The sequence below is a fragment of the Neophocaena asiaeorientalis genome, unplaced genomic scaffold (genome assembly GCF_003031525.2).
Source record: "Neophocaena asiaeorientalis asiaeorientalis breed wild unplaced genomic scaffold, Neophocaena_asiaeorientalis_V1.1 scaffold40, whole genome shotgun sequence".
Lineage (NCBI taxonomy): Eukaryota > Metazoa > Chordata > Mammalia > Artiodactyla > Phocoenidae > Neophocaena > Neophocaena asiaeorientalis.
The window spans coordinates 5,742,405-5,762,391 of record NW_020185335.1 but is presented as its reverse complement, the minus strand read 5'-3'; the positions used below and the strand labels follow the sequence as shown (position 1 = coordinate 5,762,391).

At 43.3% G+C, this 19,987-nt stretch overlaps 1 protein-coding gene across 1 annotated transcript in view; it reads left to right on the top strand.

Moving 5' to 3' along the window:
- The window catches only part of ADAMTS18 (ADAM metallopeptidase with thrombospondin type 1 motif 18), a 155,268-nt gene that overhangs the window by 907 nt on the left and 134,374 nt on the right, over positions 1–19,987 (top strand). The window contains exons 4-5 of the mRNA XM_024735716.1: positions 774–879; positions 2,693–3,077. Of these exons, the coding sequence (XP_024591484.1) occupies positions 774–879; positions 2,693–3,077 (491 nt within the window). The remainder of the gene's footprint in view (positions 1–773; positions 880–2,692; positions 3,078–19,987) is intronic.

Sequence of the window (19,987 nt, the reverse complement as noted above, 5' to 3'; positions counted from 1 at the left end):
TCTCCAGGCACTTTGTCCTTTCTTTCCCCCCAAAGAGAGAAAGGGCAGACGAGGCCACCCCTCCCCCCCACGTGGCAGGTGTGCGCGCGTCCTGGAAACGGTTCCTGTTTGGAGAGGGGGATGTGGCCCGGACTCTGAACTTATCGGAAGAATCAGTGCCTCAAGCTGCAAGTCACATAAATGAGAAAACAATACTTGCCCTTGGGCCTGCCCCCTTCTTCCCCCATCTTCTTTCCTCCCCCATCTTTCCTCTCCCCCATCTTCCTTCCCCCCCCTTCACTCCTGTCCCCTTTCTCCCTTTCCTTCCTTCTTTCTCCCTTTTCTCTTCCCTCGTATCATTGATTCCCAAAGATCACTTTTAGAGAGAGGAAAGCAGGTAGCCTCTGGTGGGGGGGGGGCGGGGGGTTTTGCTTTATCTTCTTTGAAGTTCCCTCGCTTCAAACTTCCAGAACACTCTTTACTTCTGTCATTTATTAACTTCTCCCTGGCACCTGGAAGGAAAATCCTTGTTTCCATTGTTCCCATGGGCTACTGGAGAACAGCTGATTCCTGATCCAAGGTTTCTATAGCAAGACCTTGATGTCTAGCCGGGGTTTTATCATTTTTTAGTCTTGCAGGCTTATCTCCTCCTCTCAGGGGACCAGGGATCATACTGGGGAGAGGGGGGATGGCAGAGTCATGGAGAAAGGCTGTGCCACCAGGGAGTGGGTGAGTGAGGGGACAGGGGAGAGCCAGGAACTTGCCCTTGAGAAATTCGCCTTTTCTCCAACCAGAAAAGCTGGCTGCAGTTTCTAAAACAAGCCCTCATTGTTTCATCGGGGCCAAATGGCTGGAGGTCCCCTCCATTCCAGCTACCACCTGTAAGGACCTCATCTTTAGGTAGCCCCTGAGCCGATTAATCAGATCACTCACTGCGGGGGCCCTGACTGCCCCTCTTCCCATCAAGGACTGAATATTACCATCAGCCTGCTTGTTCATTCTCCCCTTGGAAACAAACTAGTAGCAGGTGTCTGGGTGGGGGGCTTTGCAGGCTGATCCTGCAGACCGCTGGCTGGGTAAGGCTTCTGCGTGTTCTCCCAGCTAAGAGCAGGCAGAGTTTCAGATGGCTTTGGTCAAGGAGGTAAGAATCAGCTTACAGAGACTGTGTCTGAGCACATGTCAGGGATGGTTTTCACAATTAGATTTTAGTATGGGGGAGGGAGAAGGTGTTTGTCCCTAAGAAAAAGCTGTGTTTAATCAAAAGCCACATACCAGGAAGATGGCATAGTAGCAATTTTTAAGAGAAGAGAAATCATGTATATCCCGCTCAACGTTTTTAAGGTTAAGAGAAAAACATTTTTTTCAATTGCTTTTTAATATGCATGTCAATTAGATAGTATTTCTAGTTAAAGGAGTGAAGAAGAAAATGGGGGAGAACGGCAAGGACATTGTAAGAATGAATTTCTCAAGCAATATGAGTAACAGATGGTTCATACACAGAACATAGTTGAAAATTATTGTCATATTGGGATTTTTTTAAAAAAATGTAGGACCAATTAGAATATCACTCGTTGATCCCTGCTAGCTACAGGGCTTCTGTTCATTCCTTAGCTTTTTTCTTTCTTTTCTCTTCTTGTTTTTTTTTTTTCTTTTTTCTTTTTTCCGGTTGTTGACTATTTTGGGAAAAGGGAAATTCCTCTTGCTTTTCCTCCTCCAGTAACCAAGGACCCAAGTGACTCAAACATGCCTCTTGGTTATTCAGAATCTTTCTAAACACGGTCCAAATTAGTTTCCCATTCTGTGCCTAGAAAGTGGAAATACAGAGCGTTTTTTAATGCGCAGAGGGCATATTCCAGATCATCTTGTGGGATGATACTTTTCAGTTTCAATGTCCTGTGATAGAAAACAGTTGGCTAGCCTCGTTTTTTCAAGCAGCAAATTGTTTAACTTCTCTTCTCTGGGACAAGCAGTAATTAGCGCTGCTCTAGGGAGCAACGGTGAAGGTATTTTTAAACACGTCTTTCCAGGTGTCCCCTGATCTGACACGCCCCCACCAACATGTCTGAGCAATTTTCAGCAACAGACTGTAGTGGGAAGTTCTGACAATTTCGAGGCGTTTTTATGTATCCACTCTATTTTATGCTTACAATTAAATGGAATTGTCCCAGGGAAAGCTCGTTTGTAAAACGCTGAGTGATACAAGTGCTGGAGTTTTATTATCACATATAATTAATATTGGAAACATAACACTACAGTTACTTGTTAATTACCTGAGAATTCATCTCAGGTTACTCAGTGCTGTGAGTTACATTTGAAATTTAAACTCTGTCCCCCCCCCCACCCCAATGCTCCCAATGTAGTTTAAGCACAAAGGTATCATCTTGGAAAAAAGTGTTCCTTTCTTGGCTTTGTGGGTTTTATAGTTATTAATACCGTCTCCCCCAAATCAATTTTTATGTATGGATGACTCTATGACTAATATATAAAAAGTCCATCTCTCTCTGCAGACCATGAGAGTTGTGGCATTTTCCAGAAACATTCTTGACGTTCAACAAGATGGTGCTTGACTTTTAGTTTCCGTAGGAATTGCTGTGGCAGAGCTAATTGTCAAGATCACACAATTCTCCTTGTCATGAGCTGCTCTGAATTACATGTAGTTTAGGTGCGTGGCCATAGAACAAGTATCTTTCAGCTGTGTGTTGCTCTTTGCCAGCCTTTTGGAAAGGGACCCTCGGGCACTTGGGGCTGTGGGTGCTGACAGCGAAACCTTTCCCATTGCAGATTACGTCTTTGTCACGCCGGTAGAAGTGGACTCGGGCGGGTCGTATGTTTCACACGACATTTTGCACAGCGGCAGGAAGAAGCGGTCAACGCAGAGTGCCAGCAGCTCCCTGCATTACCGATTTTCAGCATTTGGACAGGAACTACACTTAGAACTTAAGCCCTCGGCAATCTTGAGCAGTCACTTTATCGTCCAGGTACTTGGAAAAGATGGTGCTTCAGAGACTCGGGAACCCGTGGTGCCAAGATGTTTCTATCAGGGATTTATCAGAAACGACAGCTTGTCCTCCGTCGCTGTGTCTACATGTGCCGGCTTGGTAAGCACCCCCTACTCCCTCTTTCCTGTGTTTTGTATAACTGGAATGAACAGATGTCTGCAATCCTAAGTGCTCTTGCAGCCAACTCCACACATTCACACTGTCAGCTTTGATACGTATAATATTCTCAATTGAATTAATCTAATCTGCTCCCAGAAAAAGAAAATCTATCTAAAAGAACTTTAATTACCATTTAGAACGTTCTTTTGATGTTTAATGGTCTGGGCCTCTTCATTTTCCATGTTTGAGACGATCCCCCAAGGAAATTAATTTGATGGATGCCATTCGCTTTGGAAAGTCTTGAGAGACCAGGCTTTATATAAATCTAACAAGCTGCGTGCCTCTACAGTGCTTTGAAACAGGGAAAACTGTATTTAATGCAAAAGTGTGTTCACTGCCCTGGGAAGCCCAACCTTCCCTGTGGAAGGGAGGCCTCTTGTTTTCTTTCGACTAATCTGTTCATGTTGTCCTGCTCACATAAGGCGTCCTTTCTGAGTGTGATGTGGTGTGTTCAGGGGCTGGTGGGATTAAGTGTGGCATCCAGGAAGGCAGGACACTTAAAAAGATTTGGGACAAGCGTTGTTTCCTCTTGTGTAATCCTCAGCTGTTGGGCTCGGGATCAAGAATATTGGTATAAAGGATGCTTGTCTCAGAATTCAGTCATCTGTGAGACAATAAATGGTGATCTGGGTTGATTTCATCTTGTGTTGCAATTGAGAAGTGTCTGTAACTGACAGAAGAGTTTGTGTGTGTTGAGACACACCATGGTCATGCTGTGGCGTGGCTAGAAGAAGGAAAATGTGAGAAAGCCCAGCTGAGGGTGTAGTTAGTGTAATGTACGGAATACATCGTGATTGAGCAAGAGAGAGGGGGGCTTAGGCGCTGGCGAGTGAAGACTCCCATGTTCTTGGCTAGCTGAAACTTTATTATTTAACCTGTTTGTTTTCATACTGTGACTTGACATGTAGTTAAAATCTTTTATCACAACCAGAGTTATGATATTTTTTCGTATGGTCTTTAAACTATAGAGTGAAGCAAAGATTTAACAATTCCTGGCTAAGCTGGATCTGTTTAAATGAACAATATGGCTTACTAGTGACCTATATGTTCTATGATAGTTACACGCACCTAAGCAGCCCACACACACGTGAATATATCTTGTTCTTGTTGTTTGGTTGGTTTGGTTGTCATGAGTGTCTTGCTCGTTTGGGAACGTCCCCCTCTTTTCCCTCTCTCCTGTCTATTCCAGTATCCTTATGTCTTCAGAAGGAGGTTAGGCCCTCCATCACAGTGGCTTAAACTATCCCATTCCAGATACCCCAGTGGTGAAGAGTAGTCTGTCCAAGTTCATCTTTCATACCAGCCCTTACTAGTAGGACCGTGGGCAAGTTATGAATCTCTCTGTGTCTTAGTGTCTCTCTCCCTCTACAATGGGAATAACAAGGGGGTTTACAGCACCGTGGGGGTAAAGTGACATCCTACATGGGAAGTGCTACGGCAGCTCTTGGAAGGAGCTTAGTCTCCCCGTGGTTAACGCGCTCAATATTCCACTTTCTGTGAGTGATAGGAAATCTGACCAATTATCCCATATTCATAGATGTCAGGTTGTTTCTCCTAAGAAGGAGATTCACTTTTGAACGGGGAATGACCACTTAACACATAGAATGAGGCAAGTTAAAAAGTTCCGTCTTTGGGCTGAAAGTGAAAGAAGTCATTGGCAACCACATCTGCCCGTGTATAAGGCCAATGTAATTTTTTTTCTTTGCGTACCAATCTGATTTTTGTTTGCTTTTATCTTTTTAATTCAATTTTTATTTTATATCGGACTGTAGTTGATTTACAATGTTGTGTTAGTTTCAGGTGTACAGCAAAGTGACTGAGTTATACATATACATACACATATGCATTCTTTTTCAGATTCTTTTCCCGTGTAGGTTATTACTGAATACTGAGTAGAGTTCCCTGTGCTCTACAGTAGGTCCTTGTTGATTATCTATTTTATATATAGTAATGTGTATATGTTAATCCCAAACTCCTAATTTATCCCTCCCCCCCACCTTTCCACTTTGGTAACCATAAGTTTGTTTTCAAAGTCCGTGAGTCTGTTTCTTGTTTGTAAATCAGTTCATTTGTATCGTTTTTTTAGATTCCACATATAAGCAAAATCATATGATATTTGTCTTTCTCTTTCTGACTTACTTCACTTAGTATGATCATCTCTGGGGCCATCCATGTTGCTGCAAATAGCGTTTCATTCTTTTTTATAAGGCTGTTATAAATTGAAATCATGAAACTCACAATCTGTTCCTACTTTTCAACAAGCCAGCCACATATACTTAATTAACTTTAGTTCTGTAGGCCTCAGTTTCCTCTCCTGAGCCATGTGAAATTATTTCTAAGACCACGGCCATCTCTAGGCATCTGACTCCAATTATCCAATTGTTTGGGCCCATGGGGCATGGGGTAGGGAGAGGATCAAGCTTATCCCCCTTGCATTACCCACCTCCCCAAGTCCCTGCCGAACAGCAGCAAAATACAGACACAGCCATCCTCAATCAAACAATAAGAAAAATAAAACAAGGAAGAGGGCAAAGCCACAAATGAGAAGCTGAGACACGGCTCTGTGTTAACGCCTGTAACTTCTATTGAGGTATAATGTATATACAGAAAAGCGCAAAAATGTATGTACAGAAAAATGCAAAAATCGTGGAGTACAGCCTAGTGAATTTTTACAAAGTTCACACCGCTGTAACCAACAACCAGATCAAACAGGGCGTTACCAGTGTCCCAGAAGACCCCTACCTGTCCACCAGAAGTAACCACTGTCCTAATTTGTAACATAGCTTAAGTTCGCCTATTTAAAAATTTTTTACCTAAGAGACGGTCATACAATAATTCCTCTGTATGAATATTCTACGTTGTTTCCATCTAATTGTTGGTGGCATTTAAATTGTTTCCAGTTTGGGGCTGTTAGGAGGAGTAATACTAAACATTCTCGTCTATGCCTTTTGGTGAGCTTATGGACACATTCTGTTGGAAACATACCAAAGACTGAAGTTGCTGGGTCATAGGTTAATATATATGTTTTCCCTAAAGCAAAATAGCGAGCAGTGTGGTCAGTGTTCGTCTGTTGGTTTTGCAGCTAGCCCTTATACAGGCAGCACTCACCCTAAGCAGGGAGAGTGGCACCACCCAGCTCCTTCCCCAGGAACTGCACTTACCGCTCTTTTCCTAGATTCAGCCAAACAGCTTTTCAGAGTGGTTGCACTAATTTACACGGCCATCAGCAGTGTATAAGAGTTCCAGTTGCTCCAACATTCTCATCAACACTTGGCTGTTGTCTGTCTTTTCCATTTTTGCCACTCCCATTGATGGATGTGAAGCAGTATCACACAGTGGGTTTAGCTTGCATTGTTCTGATGGTTAATGAAGTTGAGTATCCTTTCTTATGCCTACTGGCCACTTGTATACCCTCTTTTGTGATATCATATATGGACAAGAAGTATTATACAGGTTTTCCCTGTTATCTGAAAGTAGAGTGTCCCTATGAAGTCTTTCGTAAGCCAAAATGACAAAAGCAAAGAAGCAATTACCTTAGGACACATCTTGGCAATGAATGCACAAAATAAATTGACATAAAGCACAAGTGCTCACAGACATAGTTCAGAGCTACAGTGGCTTGATGCAGAGATTCTTAGTGCAGTTCCTGGGGAAGGAGCTGGGCGGTGCCACTCTCACTGCTTAGGGTGAGCCCTGCCTGTATAAGGGTTAGGTGCAAAACCAACAAACACTGACCACGCTGATCGCTATTTTGCTTTGGTTTTCTTTTCCATAAAAACGAAAATCCTCTTCGTATTTCTTTTGGTTAGCAAAAACCAGGTGCTAATTGGGTTTTTCGTAAAAGCGAAGTGACATAAAGCAAACTTGCGAAAGTGGAGGACTCCTGTATATGCTTTCAGCCCAAACTGTGGTGCTTTTTCCTTTCTTTGTGAAGAGAAACAAGGCTTCTGAGCAAAAACACCCTTGCCAACTTAGTATCTTTGATATCATGGCTTTGCATCTCTAACGATGCATTGACCTGCATATGAAACACTGTTGAATAGCAGTAGTGAACCCTGGGAAATCACTTGAGGCTCCACATTGAGGAATCTCTTCTCTAGGCCCATTGAGAGATGGGGATGGAGGAAAATCATCACTCCACGAGGAAGAATTTTTCCTTCTAGCTACCCAGAACCCATGAACACTGCTCACCTTCTTTGGTCAGACAGGGGGTTCCTAAAGTGAATTAGCAAGTGCTGTAATGCATTCAGAATAGTGGATGATTCAAGGCTTCAGGAGACGGGCAGGTCTCTGACATGCTTGGTGGACGGGCAGGTCTCTTACACGCGTGTCAGAGTTCACAAGCCAGAAGAGATAAACGACTCTTCTGGCACGAATACAGAAACTGACATGAGGTGAAGGAGACTGAGATGAATCTTCTTTCATCTGAAGTGTCTCCATTGGTGTTTCCCCGAGACGGGTGCTGGCAACTGGCATCAGAGTGACTTTCAAGGTTCTAGCAATTTCCTAGTATGCATCAGTGTGTATTAAAAAAAGTGAGAAGTCCCCTTTAGATAATAGAGTACTGACAGGAAAGCTAACCATTAACTTGACTTGTTAGGGAAACTCCAAGAGCAAGCGAGAGAGGGTGGAGGGGTTCTAATAGTGAAATATATTTGCATACATACATATTCCGGTTAGGATTTCTCCGGCAGGGAATTCAGTAGTTCAGAATTAAACTATACTCGAAATAGTCTCTTAAAATGTACCCCCCACACACGATGGGTCTCATTTTATTCAGGAGTTAAGTAGGCAGTTATTTACTTGGAATAATCCATCAAACAGGAGTTGCAAACTTCCACGAGTGAATCCTGCCTCCTGTTATGTCTGGAAGGGGTGTTCTTTAAAATTTTTATTGGCGTATAGTTGCTTTACAATGTTACGTTAGCTTCTACTGCACAGCAAAATGAATCAGCCATACCTATACATATATCCCGTCCCTTTTGGATTTCCCTCCAATTTAGGACACCACCGTGCATTAAGTAGAGTTCCCTGTGCTCTACAGTATGTTCCCATCAGTTGTCTGTTTTATACACAGTATCAATAGTGTACATGTGTCAATCCCAATCTCCCAATTCCTCCCACCCCTCTCCTTTCCCCCTTGGTATCTGTACATTTCTTCTCTATGTCTGTGTCTCTATTTCTGCTTGGCAAATTAGGTCATCTATAAAATTCTTCTAGATTCCACATATATGCATGAATATACAACATTTGTTTTTCTCTTTCTGACTTCACTCTGTATGTCTCTAGATCCATCCACGTCTCTACACATGACCCGATTTCGTTCCTTTTTATGGCTGAGTAATATTCCATTGTATATATGCACCACAGCTTCTTTATCCATTCCTCTGTTGACGGACATTTAGGTTGCCTCTGTGACTGGCTATTGTAAATAGTGCTGCTGTGAACATTGGGGTTGCACGTGTCTTTTTGAATTATGGTTTCCTCTGGGTATATGCCCAGTAGTGGGATTGCTGGGTCGTATGGTAGTTCTATTTTTAGTTTTTTAAGGAACCTCCATACTGTTCTCCATAGTGCCTGTATCAATTTACATCCCCACCAACAGTTCCCTTTTCTCCACAGCCTATCCAGCATTTATTGTTTGTAGATTTTTTGATGATGGCCATTCTGACCAGTGTGAGATGATACCTCATTGTGGTTTTGATGTGCATTTCTCTAATGATTAATGATGTTGAGCGTCCTTTCACGTGTTTGTTGGCCATCTGTGTATCTTCTTTGGAGAAACGTCTATTTAGGTCTTCTGCCCATTTTTGGATTGGGTTGTTTGTTTTTTTGATATTGAGCTGCATGAGCTGCTTGTATATTTTGGAGATTAATCCTTTGTCAGTTGCTTTGTTTGCAAATATTTTCTCCCATTGTGAGGGTTGTCTTTTCGTCTTGTTTATGGTATCCTTTGCTGTGCAAAAGCTTTTAAGTATTTTTTTTTTGTGGTTTGTTTGTTTTTTTGCTGTATGCGGGCCTCCGGCCCCTCCCACTGCGGAGCACAGGCTCCGGACGCGCAGGCCCCGCGCAGGCCCAGCGCAGGCCCAGCGCAGGCCCCGCGGCCATGGCTCACGGGCCCAGCCGCTCTGCGGCATGGGGGATCCTCCCAGACCGGGGCGCGAACCCATGTCCCCTGCATCAGCAGGCGGACTCTCAACCACTGCGCCACCAGGGAAGCCCCTGCTTTTAAGTTTTTTAAAATTTGAATGCCTTTCAACAGGAACAAGCTCTCTCCAGCTCACCACTGCCCCCTATGCCTGGCTGCCTTACACCCTGTGAAGGTTATGTAGGTTTGCAGAACTTTGTCCCAGAATCTCAGGGTTGCCGATGAGCCCAATCTAATCACTCTCTGTCATGCACTTTCTTTTGACCATACCCAGCATCTCCTTGACCACCACGTTGATGAAACTGTCATTACATCCAGGAAGCCTATGCCATTGTCAGGAGACCCTTCATCTTGACGTTGAACTACATACAACCTGCCTTCTTATGACTTTCACCTGTATTTCTTAATTTCGTTGTCTGGGATGCTAGGACAAACCTTTGTCTTTCTTCCTACCTACTAGGAGATCTCAAAGACCCTTTTGCCCCCATTTCTTCTACCTCAGCATTCCTTTTTCAGGAAGACGGTAATTTTCAGAGTGTGGTCAGCTGGATTAGCTTAACTTGAGGTGTTGAAAATGTCAATATCCCTACATACAACAGAAGGTCAGGGAGGCTGGGCCCAGGAGTATGTATTTTTAATTTTCCAAGTGATTCTAATACGTATTAACATTAGAGAACCATTGGATTAAGACATTGGACATATAGGCAAGTTTTTCTTTCTTAATTGCTGTTGGTTTGACAGACTGAGCCGATTTCTGCAACTTAGTAGAAATGTCACATTTGGAGAACTGACCGGAACGATACATTGAATGACTGTCATTCAAGTATTGACGGGCTTCTGTTATGTCAGGCACTGTTCAGGGCACAGGGTGGAAGAAGCTGCAAGCAGGGTGGATGCTGTATTCCGTGTCACTGGATTTCATTCTAAGGAAGCAATGGAGTGGTGATATTAGACCGAGAAATGCTATTTTATTCTGAACCAGGCTGTGATTCCGCGGAGCCCTGGAACAAAGAGTTCATGGAGTATGGTTTTAGGTTAGGATGTTAACAACTCAGAAATGTCCTATGTTAAAGACATTTGCTTATCTCTGTTTAAAAAGTTTCCCTAACTTATTTGACTGTGGAAACTCTTTTTCAAGGAACCTCTCTTCATAGTCTGGTAGTGACAAGAAAATCAGCAAAGCGCTAATTCCCAAAAGAGGTACTATAATATTATGTATTGATTTCTAACTAAGAGGTATTCCAGCCATAAAAGGGTTTTATGACCCTATAAGTGGTATCCTGGTCATACATTCCGATAGAATTCGGGAAAGTTTTATTAAGCAAGTGTCTTTGCTCTAATACATTTCCCACCTTCTAATGTGCATTATTGTGAAGCTCCAAGCGGTGGGATTTTGATACTAATTTGACTGCTTCCCCATCCCCTCTTTTAAGCCATGCTTCCATCCACAACTTGCCCAGGGTTCCATGGTTCACCATGAAAGAACGATTCTTAGGTCTGAGATTATTTGTACTTTATTGGTACCAGATGAATCCAGTTACCGCGTACGTGTTCCGGTTGGGAAAACGCACCTCTTGCTTAAACTCTGGACACTCAGCTCCAATGCGAAGATCAAAGCAAGAGGCATGCAAAAATGCCACCCATATAGCATTTGTGCCCAGATCTGTGAGACGTGGGTGCTTTACCTCTGATTAATCACTTCAGCAGGGGGCCCAGCTGGCGGGAGTGGTAGAGAGCTGTGCTGTTCCTTTGGCATCTTCTGTCCAGTCTCTGATTAGGATCCAGCCTCAGCATCACATCAGGGGCTCAGAGTGGAATATGTACCACGAAATCCCTCCAGCCTTGACTGCCCGATGCACCGTCCAGTTTTGTCACTTGGTTTTCCTTCCTTTCCTTTTGCTTTGTCTGCAACAATTAAACCATAAGTGGTGTTTCTCTTCCATGGCTGGCTGCCCTGATGTCCCCATTGTCTCTTTCTTAGTGGTGGCCTTTTCGGACTCTGACGGCAGGGACCCATTCTCCCGAGAGCCCAGGTCCCTGAAAGGAGCTTTGGTAGCAGTTGGTTTCAGTAGGCAGTAGGGGAACACTTTGATCTCCTTTTTTTCAGAAGTATTTTATGACTCAGAAAGCTCCGCCATTGAGTTGTCTGTTGCTGGTCGCTGGCTGCCCGGTAGTCTTTAGAAAGATTTCCATTCATAAAAGGGCTGAAGTTAAATGACCTTAGTCCAGACAGGCAGAAAGAACGCAGGCTCTCCTGCTTTGTGGGGCCTCGTTAACCAGCAGAGGTTTGCTGCGTGACACACACCCCCTTGGCACTTTTTGGTCACTTGACAGGATCACGTGAGGTTAAGGATTAGACTGGGTTCTATTTACAAGTTTTTGGACACAGGCTGACCCAAATCAGAGATGTTTCCTTAGGTTATGCCTTGTTTCATCAAGGGTAAAAAGATTTTTTTTTTTTCCTCTTTCCTGTATGCTCCTTTCAGACATGATGTGTGAAGATGATTATTTGCTCATAACAACACTTTTAGCAAAATGCCAGGCAGTCTTTTTTTAAAAAAAATTGCCAAGGTGTTCTGATGACGGGATTTATGATGTACACTAAAGTGGAAATGCCTTTGAACTTAGCTTTCAGTCTCCAATCCTAAGTTTTGTTTTTAATCACTAAAGACTCTTTTAAAAACAATTACAAAGAAAAATCTAAAATATCAAGATTCATCATTTTGGAAACTGTGTAAAGTATCTTGTGAGTTTTATAGATATTTTGACTGTGTCGTGTTTCCTGAGTACCAGTGTCTCTCTAGAAAAATTCAGTTCTCTGTGAAGACTAGGAAGGGTGTTGTATATTGAACTAGTTCTTTGTGTTATTTTGATATTTAAAACAAATGTAAAGTTCTTTCATCCTAATAAAGCATATCTAGGTTTCATTGAACAAAAAAACAAACAGAAAACCCCACCAAGGTTCTTGCCAGAGAGCGGGACCCCCAGGCTGATTTGAAGCGTGCTCTCATGGGAGGGTGAAAGGCTGATCCTTTCTCCCCATGCTCTATGCCTGTTAGAGGATGGCCACTGAAGCATCAGTCTCCCCAAGGGCCAGAATTGTGAGTCTTGGGCTCTGCACCTCAGTTTTCTCATCTGTAAAGAGATGAGGAACGGGCAATGGTAACTCCCTCTCTCAGGATTGTGACGAGCGATGAATGAACTCTATCCTCGATTATTCTTTTCATTGTTGTTTGTTTTTTTATTGAGTTATAGTTGGTATACAATATTATAAAGTTACAGATGTTCTATATAGTGATGTACGATTTTTAAGAGTCATACTCCATTTATAATTATTATAAAATACTGGCTATATTCCCCATGTTATACAGTATATCCTTGTAGCTTATTTTATATGTAATAGTTTGTACCTCTTACTTTCCTACCCTTATATTGCCCCTCCTCCTTCTCTCTCCCCACTGGTAACCACTAGTTTGTTCTCTGTATCTGTGAGAGTTTACTTCTTTCCGTTATATTCACTAGTTTGTTGTAGTTTTTAGATTCCCTGTGTAAGTGATACCATACAGTATTTGTCCTTCTGTGTCTGACTTACTTCACTTAGCATAATACCCTCCAAGTCCATCCATTGTGCTGCAAACTGCACAATTTCACTCTTTTTCAGTAGTATTCCATTGTGTGTGTGTGTGTGTGTGTGTAGATACACACACACACACACACACATCTTCTTTATCCATTCACCTGTTGATGTACATTTAGGTTGCTTTGGTATCTTGGCAATTGTAAATCATGCTACTGTGAGCACTGGGGGTGCGTGTATCTTTTTGCATTACTGTTGTTGCTTTCAGATATAGACCCAGGAGTGGAATTGCTGTGTCATATGGTAGTTCCTTGATTATTCTTGACTTTGGTCTCTGAGAGGGTCTAGGAAGGAAACGGTAATTGAAGCTCCTGCCCTGGAGCCTTTTCAAGCTCGTCAGAACAGGAAATGAGCCCTTGGATGTTGGCAGTCATCCTGGTGAGAGTCCTGGGGGTTTTGTGGGGGAAGGTAACCACTACTTGATCAACTGTGAAGACATAAAATGAGAGGAAGATAAAGAATCAAAGAGGAAAGAGCAAAGAAATCAGTAAAGATGAGGATCAAGGTGCATAAGATAAAGCAGGGCAGTGTAATGGCTTTACTGTGTGACCCAGGTCAGATTATTTACCCTCTCTGGGCTTAATTTCTTCACTGGCCAGATGAGGATAACGGGAGTTCCTCTCTCAGGTTTATGGATGCTTAACTGAAACAAAAATGGTCCGTGTACAATGCTAAAAACCAGTTCCTGGCACCTAGTAATAACATTGATAGTGTGATAATATATCAGGTAGTAATTGGTATTATTGTAGCAGAACTGGCTAATGCCGATCCACCTTACCACCCACAGACAGTAAAGTTTTAGTCTAGATATTAATAACAGTTTATATTGATTGAGCATATATTGAATTATTAAATCTGGCGCCATGGGCTTCCCTGGTGGCGCAGTGGTTGGGAGTCCGCCTGCCGATGCGGGGGACACGGGTTCGTGCCCCGGTCCGGCAAGATCCCACGTGCTGCGGAGCGGCTGGGCCCGTGAGCCATGGCTGCTGAGCCTGCGCGTCCGGAGCCTGTGCTCCGCAACGGGAGAGGCCACAACAGTGAGGGGCCCGCGTACTGCAAAAACAAACAAACAAAAAAACAAAACTGGCGCCATGGAGAGGAAGATTCAGCTAAGACACGGATGGAGGCCTTAACGATATTTAACCACCAGTCGGCATATTGCTATTCAAGGTCTAAAGTAGCAATTTTTTTTTTTCCCATGCGCTCGAAAAAGACTTGGGCACTTCGGAGGGGAAAAAACTACGTATATTTAGGCTCCGCTTCTGAACATTCAGTAGGTACTAGGTAGAGCCTGTGTGTCCACTTGAATAAAGGAAAGAAAAGCTTCACAGATGGTTCCGGGGACACTGGGGCCTATGAATCATTGTCCTAAAGAAGTACGCAAAGAGCCTTCTCCGGGGAGATAGAAGACCAGTGGAACATGCTTTTGGAGAATTGTTTTTGCTTTTGGAATGCATCACACCTTGTAAGTGTGGTCATTGATGTGTTAGAGCTAGGCTGGACCCAAGCTACCCAATGACATAATCACTGCCCTCTTTCTATGAGTCTTTCAGCTCTCTTTTCTCTTCTATCTTGCCCTTCTGCATGCAGGACCACCTGAATTCCAGACATGATTCAGACGTTTCACTGGGTGCCTGGGTATCTCGTGTGCCTTACGGAGCAGTAACTCCGCAGTTGTAACCTATATCATGCGTGAGAACAAGTGGGTGGGGCTCTGGGCTGCATTTGCTCTCTCACCTGTCAGTAAGCCTCACAGGGCCACAGTCAAACCATCTGTGTGTCCAAACAAGACTAAATCGTATTTTGGTTTCTGTCTTGGCATGTGAATTAACGCACAGGAGGAGGTCTGGCATCATGCACCGCAAGCCAAGAGCTCCACAGTTACCTATCAGTTTGAAGCTCTTTTTGAAACCAGAGTTGATTCTTTCTGTTGTGTGTGTGCCCTTAGAATGTACCTAAATTGTGTTAGCCAGTACTATTTCTGAAGCACTTTTTTTTTTGGTGGAGAAGTGCTTAAAAATAACGTGTATCTTGGAGTTCCTTATCACGACGTAAGCATCTGTCTTATTCTTTTAACTGCTGTATATGTAATCATTCCCTTCCGATTAATATATTTGTTTCCAGTTTTTTTTTTTGCTGTTGCTGAAGGAGCCTGCATATATATGGGTCTTCTTTGTGTGTGTGGCGGGCGGGGGGGTGGTGTTATTTTTATAACATCTTTATTGGAGTAAATTGCTTTACAATGTCGTGTTAGTTTCTGCTTTATGACAGAGTGAATCAGCTATATGTATACATATATCCCCATATCCCCTCCCTCTTGCGTGTCCCTCCCACCCTCCCTGTCCCACCCCTCTAGGTCGTCACAAAGCATTGAGCTGATCTCCCTGTATATGGGTCTTCTTAGTTGCATACAGTTCTATATTTTATGAGAGAGGGAGACAGAAAGACCTACTTTGTGAAAAGCTGAGATGCCAAACGCATATGGGATGTAAGCTATGGCCAGAGATTGACTTGCTGACACTGACGTTATCCGCCCAATATCACTACCACCTTGGTTGTATAACATGCAGAGTTACTGAGAACTCACTTCATTCTTTGTTTTCCATGAGCCTAAGACAGTGACTTAGAAAACCAGTTCTCTCCAGTGGAGCACGTGTGCTGGTAAAATTGCATGGTTTCCCACCATCAACAATAAACAATTTAAGGGAAAATGGTACTGATTAATTCCTGAAGTCCAAGTATAAACAGGCCTAATGTTAACAGTGCACGTGAAGGCTCTCATGACCCAAAATATTTGCCTGGCTTTCCTACACATCTCTGTCCACAAACCCAGGAGTTCCTCTTCAGTTAGATCAAGTTATTCCCATGGAAGCGCGTTCCCACGGTTTTTCTGTCCAGTTACAGGGCCCCGTACACTCAAATACCATAATACAAGTCTGGTGAGAGTGTTCTGTCTGGACTAAACGCTCACCTCTCCTGAAGGGATGCCTTTGATGTATGGAAGGATTTCATGTTCAGCTGAATTCTTTTGACTGCCTATTCATGCCACTGAGCTTTGAAATATCTTATCTGCCCTTATTACCACCACAAGTCAAGGGGGCATGCTTTCTAATATAAATTATAAAGTGTACGTCCCTAATTTACTAGAAGCCAGCTATGTGCACACCCTTCTTTAGAACCGGCACTTGAAAGGGATTGAGATAAGCTAGTCAAAGGAGATTATCTCTCTCATTATTTACTGAGTTCTCCCACAGCCAAGTGCTGCTTGAGTGTCTGTGGGTTCATTCTGTGACTTTACAATTCCTCAGCTCCCTTTCATATTTTCCTTTGTCACTTCGAGGAGGCGAATGAAGAGTTACCCCAGATGAATTTCTCTGTCCATAAATAATGAACACAATTTTTATTTCTACCTTGATTGTGGAGTTGAGGTCTGTTGTAGGCAGCACAGAGATGTGGCTGAAAGAAAGTATTACTGAAAAGCGTTCTCACTCTTTAAATATGCTAATGTGTTTTCCGAAGGCTTAGTCTTATCTCAGGTTTTACAGCCATTGTTTTCCTGTAAAAGGCACTGAAGTAAGATGAATTCCAGTCCCTTTAAAAGATTCCTTTTGTGCATATGCTAATTTCTGTCTAATATTATATATTTAGCACTGTCATTTATGATAAAATAATATCTAGATCAGTGAGTCTCAGCCTAGAGAGCTTTAAAAAAATGTAGATGCCCAGAGCCTACCCCAGGCCAATGAAAGCAGAATAGCTGAGGATGAGGCCCAGGTATCTGTGTTTTTAAAAGACTCCCCAGTTGATTCTAATGTGCAGCCAAGTTTGAGGACCCCCTGCTCTAGAAAAATGTCCTCAGGGGCTTTAGAGATGCTGTCACCTTAGAAATGCCTTGTGCAGTAATTTAAGAAGGCAGGATGGTATGTTAAAATGCATGGGAGTTTTAGAAGTTCATCTCTTTCACTTAAGAGTTACGTGATCTTGGTGAAATTATTCTTTTTAAAGACATTTTATTTTTATTTAATTAATTTATTTTTGGCTGCGTTGGCTCTTTGTTGCTGCGCACGGGCTTTTCTCTAGTTGCAGCGAGCGGGGCTACCCTTCGTTGTGGTGCGCCGGCTTCTCATTGTGGTGGCTTCTCTTGTTGTGGAGCACGGGCTCTCAGTGTGCGTGCTTCAGTAGTTGTGGCATGTGGGCTCAGTAGTTGTGGCACACGGGCTTAGTTGCTCCGCGGCATGTGGGATCTTCCCGGACCAGGGCTCGAACCCATGTCCCCTGCATTGGCAGGCGGATTCTTAACCGCTTCACCACCAGGGAAGTCCAGACATTTTATTTTGAAATAGTTTTAGACTCACAAACAGTTGCAAAGATAATATAGAGAGTTCCCATGTATCCTTCACCCAGCTTTGGGACATTATCAAATTATCTGAGAATCTAGTTTCCCTGACTGTAAAGCAGAGATAAAAAAAAAATTTAAAAAAAATCAAAAAAAACCTTCAAAGTGAAACCGTACACCTAAGGTTGGGACTTGAACCCAGCCAAAACAGACACTGGGACTTGAACCCACTGTCTTTTAATTGAGATCACACACCTGGTCTCAGGACTTAATGAAGCTCCCGTTCTTTCTCTAATTGCAGAAAGAATTCAGTGAGACAAAGTCATAGGTAAGAAGTGGATTTATTTAGAGAGATACACATTCCGTAGATAGAATGTTGTCCATCTCAAGAGGCGAGAACGGCCCTGGGAGAAACACACTCCACAGGCAGAGTGTGAGACATCTGAGAAGGCGAGAGTCCCCGAAATACGGATTGGTTAGTTTTTATGGGCTGGGTAATTTCATAGGCTAATGAGTGGGAGGATTATTCCAACTATCTTGAAGAAGAGGCAGAGATTTCCAGGAATTGGGCCACGCCCACTTTTTGGCCTTTTATGGTCAGCCTCGGAACTGTCATGGCGCCTGTGGGTGTGTCCTTTAGCATATGCTAATGTATTACAGTGAGCACATAATGAGGCTCAATTGGAAGTCGAAACTTCTGCCATCTTGAACCTAGCTGGTTCTAACTAGTTGGTTCTAACCAGTTTATGTTGTATCCTCAAGGGCTATGTCATGCTTTTAGAGGTTGTGCCCTGCCGCCTTCCTTCCTGTTTCAAAAGGGTTACCTTGAGAGTTAAATGAGATAATGATAACATATAAAAATTGTGGGAGTAGAATTCTAAATTGGCCCCCAAGCTTCCCAGCCTCTGGTATATGCACACCTTCTCCCAGTGATTCGATCAACTGCTAATTTAGGTGCTGCTGGGAAGGGATTTTGCAGATGTAATGAAGGCTTCACATCACTTGAACTTAAGACAGGAAGATTGTCCAGGTAGGTGTGACCTATTCTCTGATCACACAGAATCAGGAAAGGCAGAGAGTTTCATAGCTAGGGGGATTTGACATGTGAAAAATTCTCCATTGCTGGCTTTGGAGGTGGAGGGGGCCACGTGGCAACGAATGCAGGTGGCCTCTAGCTGATGGCCAGCAAGGAAACGGGGCCTTGGTCCTATAACTAGAAGGGACTGAACTGTGCCAACCATCTGAATGAACTTGAAAGTGGCTTCTCTCCCAGAGAAAGGAATGCAGCCTGGCTCAGGCAGAAACCCTGAGCAGAGAACCCAGTCACACTGTGCCCAGACTTCTGACTTGCAGAACTGTGAGCTAATAAATAGGGGTTATTTTTAAGCTGCTAACTATGTGGTAATTTGTTCTGTAGCAATAAAAAAACAAATGCAGAAAACGTCTAGAGTGCTTACTCTGTAGCTGGCTCAAGCACACGGTCCCTTCCCTTTGCAGAATCACGGTCATCTGAGGTCATCCAGCAGCCCCTCATGCTGCCTCGTGAGGCAAGTGGGACAGTAGGTCCAAGGAGAGGCAGCAAGCCTCCTTCGATTTCACTGTTGACAACTGCGGACGAAATTGTGATATTTAGCCCACGGTTTCTCAGGGCACCGTTGACGCCACTGAGGCGGGGGGAGGGGAGTTGGCTGTGCATGTAGGATTCTTAGCAGCACCCCAGGCCTCTACCCACTGGATGCCAGTAACACCCCCCTGGCTGTGTCCAAAAATGTCTCCAGACATGGCCAGGTGTTCCCTGGGGACATCTTTGTGCCCAGCTGAGAACAGTTGATACAACACAATCACAAACTGGCCTCTTTAATAGAATGCATTCACGTAAGTTTATTTTTTTCAGTGTATAGTTGTTGATCTCAATGCCATTAAGAATAATGATTTTAGGTACTTCACCTGCTTTTGAGGAATTTAGCCCAGGAGATCGAGAGGAATGGTGTCTGGGGGCTGGCAGGTGGATTAGGTGGCAGCAGGGAAACCGTCTGGAAGCATATTGAAAGATGTGTATTTGCTTTTGAATTTCACAGTATGCCAATCCAGCCTGCTGAAAATAACTGGATCTCTGAAGGCACAGGGATATATTTATAAGAAAATTGACTCGTATTCTTGTGCGGGACAGAGCCTGACCATGTGGATGTAGGTTAGAAATGTGGATTCCGTTTCTCGATTTGCAGCTGAGCTTAGAGAAGAGTTAAATGTCCTGTGTGTTCTCTTGGTCTATAGGACGGGGGTCAGTGGGCAGTTCTGGGAATGAAGGGAGAATGTCCTCTATGTTTTGTGATCGTGTGTTCAACCCTAGGAGCCTTGTAAAGGAATATTCGATTTTTGTATCTACCGCATGGAATTGGGCAATTTATTATACATTAACTTCTTAGTACTTGGAGAGGCGAGGTACTTGAGGTGTTGGGAGAGGTACGGAGCTCTGTTTTAATTGGAATGCTAGGTAAGAAACCTAATTCCCTCATAGTCATAGACTCACCGGCTGACCTGATCGTTGAATCTATTTCTGTCATCCTTTCTTTGAATAGACCCTTCATCTAAGAGTGAGTAGTACATGGGTCCTATGTAATTTGCAACATTCTTTAAATTACTCAGCCTCTTTATAAATATACCAGGGAAGCCAAGTGAAGGTCCCTTTGGGGCTTGTATTCTTAGTTCTTAGTAACAAATTGCTGACA